This window comes from Eurosta solidaginis, chromosome 3, assembly GCF_040869045.1.
Source record: "Eurosta solidaginis isolate ZX-2024a chromosome 3, ASM4086904v1, whole genome shotgun sequence".
In the NCBI taxonomy this organism is placed as follows: domain Eukaryota; kingdom Metazoa; phylum Arthropoda; class Insecta; order Diptera; family Tephritidae; genus Eurosta; species Eurosta solidaginis.
The window spans coordinates 241,427,409-241,437,797 of NC_090321.1; the positions used below are offsets into that span (position 1 = coordinate 241,427,409).

The following is a 10,389-nucleotide window of genomic DNA, read 5'->3' on the forward strand; positions in this document are numbered from 1 at the left end:
CGCCCCAAGCTCGCCACGGGTCTAGAGGGTGGGAGGGCGGTATGGCCAGAAGGTTTCATGCGGTCATATTAAATCGTTCCCGGATCTGAAACCAACAAACGACCATCAGCATCGATAACACTCCCCAAAATCTTCGGGGAGTGTCCTTCTTATCGCTGTAAAAACAAAAGTTGAAGCCCCACTAAAAGCAGCATCAAAATACTTTCCTAAGCTGGTCGGCTCTCAGCAGTGGTTTAGCAAACACTTCAAGTGAAAATCTGTCTTCATTGAAAATTTAAAAGATGGTTAGATCGTTACAAGAGCGAGCACTTTACAACATGCAGTACAGACACAATACATTTATGACATACGATAGCCATGTAGAGGTTAATTCTGGATAAGTAACGGTTTAAATCATAACTACATCAAAAGCGTGCACAACTCGGTATACGAAATTACCGGCCGTGTACGGATGATGCGAAGGTTTTATCGTGCTGTTCTAAATTAAAGGCTGAGTTCTTAGTGCTGAATCTCTAGCCTCCCAGGCATCAGTTATTGCGAAACGTCCTAGACGTTTAAGTGCCAATGAATGATGACAATTATTCTCTAATCGATAATTAACGTAAACTTGTTAGATTACGTAAAATTTGCTCACTATAGAAATTGCGTTTGATGGGGATTTGAAGAGCGTATGAGCTAGCTACAGACTTCAAACACTGGTTTCAGTTTAGTCTAAATGTGATAAAAGCTTAAAGCTTCAATGCATTTTATTATTAAAGCTAAAAGTGTGTAAGAATAACATAGAGCAACAGAATGTGAAAAAAGTTCAGAACCAAAAACGGAACCGGTAATATGTATCAGTGACTTTCCAAGGACCAACTACATCTTTGAAAACGGTTCGTTTCTAGTAGCTAGTTGCATTTTGAATTGGTACATTTTCTTTAATATCAGTTAATTTTTTAGAACTGGTGACTTGTTTGCAGCCAGTTACTTTTTTCATACCAGTTACTTTTTGGAACTTAATTTTGTTCGAAGAACGGTATTTGCAAATAAATATTATTATTTAAGAGAATTCATTTGATCGACTTGCTTATAGTGGGCAAATACTCATGTAGGTGTGACTGAAAGATAACAGTAAATCAGAACGACAGTTCGAAGATATCTCAGTGACTGACTGACAGTAGCACCATCTACATATGTATGTTCCGTTCGCAATCGCAAGTATCTAAACTGGATCTCCGATTCATTCAGAGCTCTCACCACAGAAGCAATTAGCTGGAATAATATTAGCCAGCGAGATTATGACTCCTGCTTTTGTGAAATAGATATCGCCCTAAACTGTTAGGCGGTTATATGAACTCCTTCACTTGCAGCTTATTACGACATCTGGCAGAAAATAGCAGCAGAAATCAAGGAGATATAGGTTTATAACGTTGCAGATAATAATTCTGATGTTACAAAAATGTTTGTTGGATCGGTCATTGCCATTATTGATAAGCATGATTGCGAAGTACGGTATAGATCGTATTGCTATTCTATCACTATAAGTCATAGACACGTACAAAAATCGCTCCTCCTGGGAAGTCTATCACATATTCCGTGAAATTCGCAGAATCTGTGAACTCTACGTCAGCTTATCAAAGTTGTGTATTAAAAGTTCAACAACCCAAGAACTATTGATATAATCTTCTGTCCAATTGATGTTTATGTGTATATTTTTTAATCTGTGTGTAAGTGCGCGTGTATGTTTCGAAAATGATTATTGTAAATTTTCTAGAAATAAATAACCCACCTTTAAACAAAGCATTGTTCTAATGAGTTTTTTTTTAAATTATTTTAATAAATGAAGAAATTTCATTCCGATTGCTGACTGAAAAATTGCATTATCTCGACGTCGGTTTGAGAACGCTCTTTTAGAACATTTTCTCAAAAACACCCTTACTCAAAATTTGCTTCAAAAATCAGCTACTGAAGCAGGTACTGAATTTGGGTGGAGAAAAAAATTCTGAGATCGGGCATATTTGAATAAAATTTGGAGAAAGGGCTCTCAATAAAATATATTTTATATGTATCATGATGTAATAATAAAGGTGATGTCAACAACATAACCTCACTTTTTCGGCAGCTCTAAATGCCAGTATTTACGTGCATTTCAAAAGCAATAAGTTTGGATTGCTTAATTTTTCGTACAAATTCTTCAAATAAATTAGTTTTCTGCAAAATCTGGTCTATATTCTGTTAGGGAATACAAAGTTACGTTACTCTTTTTGGCTGAACAATTCTAGTAGCGGCTTATATAATTATAATATTTCTAAACGTACAGTAAAATCTACTACGGTCGTAGTAGAACTCAAAGGCAGTTCTGTATGATAGACAACCTTCGAAATTATGCATGCAGAACTTGTCAGAATAAGGGAAAACGTCAACGGGATGAGAATACCATAGTGTACCTATACAAGTGTGTTCACTAAGCGATAAACGTCAAAACTACAAACAGCCTCGCTCACCTGATGGAAATCTCAGGTCTAGAGTCGCATTTTTGGTCTCAACGACAACATTTTTGACTACAAGCCTTCTGCGATTTACAACCAGATTGACTGAATTTTTGTATGTGTGCGTGTCGGGTATTTGACGCTTGCCCCGCGACTATCAAATAAAAAGTCATCAATCAACACTTGCATTGAGAAACCGTAGCGTTCGGACGTGAATATGCCGTCATCGGATGATGACTTTTTTTACTTGCAACTACAGCAGTTTTATTAAATAATAAAAAAATTAATAAACATTTTATTAAATAATAATAAAAGCTTTACATTCCATAAAGCTGCTAAACATTGATAATTTTCAATAAATTTTAATATGATTTGCTGTTCTTCCGCGCACTTGTTCATTTTGAATGTCGACACAAACTAAATACAACACTGCGTTTTGTCAATCACACCCCGCGACTATCAAATAAGCTAGCGTCAAATGAAAAAATCAAAAATTTTTGATTTTCATCAACGTGTAGCCGACAACAAATACGTGTGTCACGAAGCCACCCGACTGCACTAACACACACAAAATTCAGTCAATCTGGTTGTAAATCGCGGAAGGCTCTACCAATCGTATCGACTTTTTCAATTTTTCAATCATTCGGCGCATTCGGTAATGGTATCTATTTTGAATTCGCTGTCATTCCGAATCCAGCGAGTGCCTGTCAGAATGCTTGACAGATAAGTCAACACACTTGTACTTGTACACTATGGAGAATACCTGAATATTAATTTCATCATGATATGTATCATGATGGAATTATAGAAGGTGGCGGATGTAAGCAGTTTCTCGCTCTAACGCCGCCATCTTGAACGCCCTTAGAAATAAGAATGTTGTCGCTTCACAAAACTCCTTTTTTATTCAATGGAAAACGTGTATGTAAAACATTACAAATCTTTTTTTCTAAAAAAATATACAACGGCATCACTTTTTTCTCAAATTCCGTTTTCTGTTGACTTTTCTATTATTCAAACTTATGACAATTCTCATACAATAATTTTGTTTATTCAACAAAATTATTAAAATCTACACATTTTAGACGTTAAATGCTGGTAAGATGCATTGTAGTTTAAATAATACAAATGGTAATTGTTTTAAATATGTTTTTACAGCTTCCTTTGTGCGTTTTGTTGGTACCGAGAGACGGACATGTGGACATTTTTATTTTTAAACATGATGCTGAATGAGAACATGTCTGGGCCACCGACAGAGATATTTAGGCTCAACGAATGCAAAAGGCCTATTCGTAGAGGCTGAAAAGTCTGACGAGACTAAATACACCTTATTTTCTAATTCTGGCATTGTAGTCATCAATTACAACTTATACATACATATGTGGGTATGCTTTGGTGCCCGATGAATCATTTGTCTAAACCGAATCGATATATATCGCATGCAACCGATTTGTCGGATAAGGGAGTTTTCAAAATTTCTTAATTTTAACAGCAAGGAGCTTTTATAATATAAATGCCATACCACTCATTGTTCAGATTTTATGAACTTTTGAAATTTCATCAGATATTCGTTCAGATCCATAATCCTTAATTGTTTTTATCGTAAAATTTCACTACAATCATGTAACCTAACCTACTTTCTCTATTTTGAAAGTACCACCGTGGTGTGATGGTAGCGTGCTCCGCCTATCACACCGTATGCCCTGGGTTCAACTCCCGGGCAAAGCAACATCAAAATTTTAGAAATAAGATTTTTCAATTAGAAGAAAATTTTTCTAAGCGGGGTCGCCCCTCGGCAGTGTCTGGCAAGCGCTCCGATTGTATTTCTCCCATGAAAAGCTCTCAGTGAAAACTCATCTGCCTTGCAGATGCCGTTCGTAGTCGGCATAAAACATGTAGGTCCCGTCCGGCCAATTTGTAGGGAAAAATCAAGAGGAGCACGACGCAAATTGGAAGAGAAGCTCGGCCTTAGATCTCTTCGGAGGTTATCGCGCCTTACATTTATTTTATTTTTTATGAAATTAAATACTATATTACCTTCCTACTATTTTACCCTTCTTTTATGCCCCCTAAAACCTAGAGCTAAGGGCGGTCGATATGACAGCTGTCAAATCTTCATCCACCTTCTATCATTACATTATGCCATTGGCTCCCAACCCCTGCCTACAGTTGATATGAGCGTCGAATTGTAATGGTGGGTGGCCAACAAGGAATCATATCACAGCGGAAACTTCTCAGGTTTACGCGATAAAGACTCAAATTCAGAACTTCAACTTATATCCAAAGTAATTTATATACTATTGTATGTTGTTAAATTTTTCCACCACTCCGCTGGAAGGATCAGGTTGAAAACGAATTAAACTCCCTTGATGTGTCCAATTGGCGCCAGTTGGCAGAGCCAAGAAGCGGCTGGCGCACCTTGTTGGACAGCCATAACCGTTTAAACGGTTAAGCGTCAATTAAGTAAGTTATAATACAGGACAGTGGTAGACTGCTAATACCCGTTCAAAACTGTCAGGAGCGTGTTCCAAAGACACGTTTTTGGCCCGGTATCTAAATATGAACAATGACCCTCAACCGCTCCAAGACCAGGAGTACGATCCGTAGTCTTTTGTCGCAGGACCCCTTTCAGCATAAAATTTAATTAGTTTTTTTTTTTGCAAACATTTCTTGACATTAGTAAGGTCTTTACTTTGAGGTTATTGATATCAAAGCACGTCTTTTGAAATCTTTTCCGACATTTTTGGCAGCGTATTAGCAGTCGACCTCTGTCCTAGAGTATTACCAGTAACATCGATAAGCTGCATACGTTTCAAAAATGAATAAAGCAAACTTAATTTCATAGTTTTTATCAAAAACTTGCACTAAAATCAAGTTACATCTATATTCTATCATTATTTAAAAAGTATTAATTTAAGTACTATTTCAAAAGGGGCCCTCTTTTATGCCCCCATTCTCTTGTACTTCCAAAATACAACCTGGAGGTCACTGGAGCTAAGGGCGTTCGATATGATAGCTGTCAAATCTTCCGCCACCTTCATTACATTATGATATGTATCACGAATCAACAGAAGATATGTTGTTTATCATGAAAACGCCAAAAAGAAACGAAAACGAAAATACTGTAGAAATAAGCTTGAAAGTTCATTGATTTTGAAAAATTACATTTTCTCTGTTATTGAGTTTTAGTGTAGACAATAATATGCAAAAATTTATTAGGCTAATTAAATTTCTTAAAATCGCTCAATTTTGCACATCCACTCATCCAGTATTAAGGCGATGATATACAAAAATTTACCTAACAAAACAATATTTTTTAAAAACAAGTATGAAGAGCTGGCAGCAATGAGTTAATAATTATGGGACGAGACAACACAACGATGTGAATAGGATAAAACAAATAAACACAACAACACCAACGAATGGATGATCAGGTGAGGAGAAGATTTATGTTTTTTTTACGCTTGAAGACATACTAAGTTTAATTTGAATTCAATAAGGAAAACAAATGGAACGGAGTGAAAAAATATTTATAATGGACTTATGTACAATATTAAACAGATTTTTAATCGATGCTCAATTACAGGCAATTAATTTGGTAAACGAGGTGGTGCTTGCTGAGTGACGACTGACGGTGTTTGACATATATGTATAGGTAGTTTTTTATATATGTACATATGTATGTGTGTCGATGGTGATGATTTAGTTAAAACAAATTCCTACCTCAAAGATACCCGCAAATTGATTTGCCTATTTCGTTAAAATTTGTTTTTTTTTTGCAAGTTGAAATGTGAGTGTTTAGAGATTGTTAGTTAAATATTTTATCCAAGTATTATTTAGTAACCAAAAAAAATGTCACACAAGTGTTACGGCAAGTATTGCAAGAGTAGAACAAAAAACAAAATATAAAAGGGGTTAAAATTTTAAGTAAAAAATGCATATATAAGTACATATTTAACTTATGAGCGCAAGGATATGAAAGAGAATGAATTTTATGAAAAGTAAGAGAACAACGAATTAGAAACATAAAGAAATCACTATATATGATACACTAATGTAAGTAAATTTGTGCATGCCTCTTTTGGGTAACTCAAACATTAAAATCTACATACTAAATGTAATGATTGTTAATGTGCTTGTGAGTAGTAAATGGAAAAGTATGTGTGCCAAGTTGTATCGACAACTCACCTGTACGCATGGCTTGCATAAATTGACACACAAACCATCGGAATCCTTGGAATAATGTTCAACAAGTTCCTGTAGTGTTCTGTATAGAAAAAAGGTTAATTATTAAACAAAATATTACATTGAATTTGTTTACAAGATAACTCACCTGAATGTTGTGCGACGCGCTATAAAGAAGCCACCTTCATCTAATTGTCTTATACGGTAATGTTTCACTGTGTCACCATCACGTACTGCCAATTGAAAAAATAGCAAAATTTATGCATTATTCTTTAATATTGCTTATAGAAAAAGATGTTTCTAAAATGGTATGCAATGTCAATAAGTGCGTTTTCCAATTGCATTTCAATCATTAATATTGTTTTGAATTTTTATTTTTATTTTGATATTGTTTATGTCACACACTCACCCGATAACGAATAGTCATTATGACGACTCTCTGAATCACGTATTAAATAGGCTCCATGTTCATTTTCTGGCAGTAAAAGTTTCTTCTCAGCCTCAATTCGTTTTATCTTACGGAAGTACCAACTGCAATATGAAAGGAAATAAAGAAAAAGAAAAAAATGTATTAAGTCATAATTTACCATAGTTAATAACAAAAGAAGATCTCGCCACCTAGCGGCACACAAGGAAATATTTATGTTAAATCAAAATTCGTCGTACGTCCAATAGTTGCAATATCAAGATAAATCAATGATGAATACACAGCATATTGATGCAATGGGTCCCGAAAATGGTAATTGAGATATCAAGAGTACAAGTGAGAGAGGGAGAGCGATATGAGAGAGCAACAGAATGACTAAAGAGGGTGATGGGAAGAGTGAGAGGAAGAGATGAACTGCTAGAGGTTAAAGCTGATTTGCATTAACGCTTTGTTTCCTACAAAGCGAAGAAAGCGCCAAAGCGTTTCATTGTCATATTATGGCGCTTTCAAAGCGTTTATGTAAATTCGCCTTTAGTTTTAGCGCTGCAGGCATGGAGGTTGACGGTCAAGCTTGGGCCATAAAATGTGTTAACAATTTTATTGTGACTGCGATAATGAAGCGCAGTTAAATTCCGCTAATAATGACGTAATCTCATTTGAAAATTATGAGGAAAAGCGGGAAATGTTTACAAGCGCTATGAGCGTTTGTGTGTGTGACTTGAGATTGCAAATTATTGAGTAAAGCTTTTTAGATAATAAAAGAAACTATTAGAGTAATCTGATGTACAACAGCGAACAGAAAAATAGCAGCAATTCTTTTAATAATTTTATACCAATTTCACACAGAGACTTATGTTAGGTTAGGTTGAACTGGCCGGTCCATGAGGACCTCACATAGACTGAATAAGTCCGTAGTGTTACCAGAAGTTTGTTTTAAAGACTAAACTGAAAACCCCTATCAAAAACCAGGACCTATGTTATAAAATAACTCCGTCCTCTTGGCAAATACTAGAAGCTTCCTAGTATTTAACCCACTTGCTGCTTCTAGTTCTGACAGCTGTACCACTCCTAATAGCTGGAGTCTTAGCCTGGCAAGCGCAGGGCAAGAGCACAGATCCTGCTCGATCGTTTCCTCCTCCAGCCCGCACTTCCTACATCTGCTATCACTGACCAAGCCTAATTTAAAGGCATGTGACGCCAGAAGGCAGTGTCCAGTCAGAATACACGTCATGAGTATACAGTCCTCTCTTTTTATTGATAGAAGCAACTTTGTTAGTCTTAGGTTGTAAGACCTGCACATAATCTTCGACACTTTACAGCCGCGCGCTTGAACCCACGCCTTTCCTGCTTGGTCGATCATGTGCACCTCTCGCCTTCGCTTAATTTCGCCCAGTCTAATTGGGACGTCTGCGGAGCAAGCTTCAAGGGATGCGCCCTTTTCAGCTAATTCATCCGCTTTTTCATTCCTATCTATTCCAATATGCCCTGGGACCCAATATAGATGTATGCTTCTCCCTGTCCCAATTCTCTCCAGGGACTGCTTACACTCTAACACGCATTTAGATGCTGTGGTATGCGAGATTATTGCCTTAATTGCTGCTTGACTGTCAATATAAAAGTTAACACGATTTTAGCTTGGGCACACAGAGACTTAATCGAATCACAATTTTGTTTAATGAAATAGTTAAGTTTTCCTTTTCACACACGGCCACTTGCTTCATTAACCGACATCTGTCAGCAGCCCCAAAAAAATATTAAGCTTTTACAAAAAATAGTTTAAGTGGATTGCAGCCGTTTCCTCTTCAACTATTGAGACAATCAAAATAAAATGAATGCGCAACTTCTCACAGATGTTGCATCTAACCAAATATGTGCCTATTTTTGAAAAAGCTATATTATCTTTTGCTGAACTTACAACGAAAATAAAATTTTTAAATTTTTTGGTGTTTTCACACTTTTTGTAAATAATTTAAAATAATTTATTTGTTATTATCATTTGTTACAAACAAGCAAAACGTACTAGATTTTTGACTTCATTCGGCATTCAATAAAGCAATAATGTGATAATTAGGAGTTTGTATTTTGTATGGAAGATTGAATTCAATAATGGCTTTAATGTAGAAAACTTGCCTAATTGTTTCATTAAGCTTCTGTGTGAAATTGGTATCAGATGTTTTTAGAAAAATAATGTTTAAATTTTGTAACTGAAACTACATCAACAAATCTCGAAAAAAATCAAAAACAATTTTACGTTTTTTGAGTATGTAGTTTTGTAGTACAATCAATATTAGTCTAACAAAGAACAAGTTATAGGTCTCTATAAATTCGCGTTGGTTTTTGAGAAATTAGTTTTCGAATGGTATTTAAGATTTTCATCCGTATGGAAGAACATCTGAAACAAATTCAGTTACAAAATTCATAGACGTTTTTTCTTAAATTATCGAACATAAAAAAGACGAATTAAATTGGTGAAAACTGTCACTGCAATTTTCGTGGTCGCTGATGTATGAAACTATTTCATACCACATAATAAAAATAAATGTTACGCATACGCGCCGGTATCTGTCTTCATGTCGTACGGGATATGTGTGCGTGTAGTTGGTTGCTTTTTAATATAACAACATGGTCATCATTTACTTAAACTGAGATTTAGAAATAAGTAATCAATACTCAATTATGAAATAATGCAAATTATTTGAGTTTTAAAGCTGTTTTCAATTACCAGCGGCAGGTATAACCATCGCCGTTACAAATACCTCATAAAGTGAAATTTCGGAGTTGATAGTTCAAATTGGATATATGTTAAAGAATTTTGATCTTATGTCAAAAATTCTTTGAATCACGCATGACCAAGAACACTATGGTCACATTCAATCTTTGTGAGGTCTTTATTGACCGGCCAGTTTAACCAACGCATGACCAAGATTTCAATATTGACCTTAATAGTACAATGTGAAAATTATTTTTTAATTGTATTTCTTTTCACACTTTTACTTTTTATTTATCAACAACAACACTTAAACGTAAAAATTCACAGCAAAGCGTGAAAAATACAACAGGTGTAAGGTTGTGTGGCACACAAATCCAACATATACATATGATATTCAACTGGCACAAAATTTTGATCAAATAAGTTATGAATATCATGATTGGCGTTGGGCCAATAAGCTGAAAAAAATTAATGAAAAAGTTACATTACAGCCGCTGTAAGGCATCTAAGAGATATTTACTGTACAGCAACAACAATATCTAAGAGATATTAGATATGCACGTACAACATATGTAAGACAGTGCATTACATGTAATATG

At 35.3% G+C, this 10,389-nt stretch overlaps 1 protein-coding gene across 13 annotated transcripts in view; it reads right to left on the bottom strand.

Annotated features, from left to right (window-relative positions):
• Src42A (Tyrosine-protein kinase Src42A) overlaps positions 1-10,389 on the bottom strand; it is a 261,953-nt gene that overhangs the window by 6,683 nt on the left and 244,881 nt on the right. For 12 of the 13 annotated variants that reach the window (XM_067775732.1, XM_067775733.1, XM_067775736.1 and 9 more), the window contains 3 exons: positions 7,063-7,184; positions 6,802-6,886; positions 6,657-6,735 (listed from right to left, as the gene is read on the bottom strand). In XM_067775732.1, coding sequence (XP_067631833.1) covers positions 6,657-6,735; positions 6,802-6,886; positions 7,063-7,184 — 286 coding nt within the window. Of the gene's footprint in view, positions 1-6,656; positions 6,736-6,801; positions 6,887-7,062; positions 7,185-10,389 lie in introns of those variants that run through there. The other variant, XR_010951292.1, reaches the window with a different exon arrangement.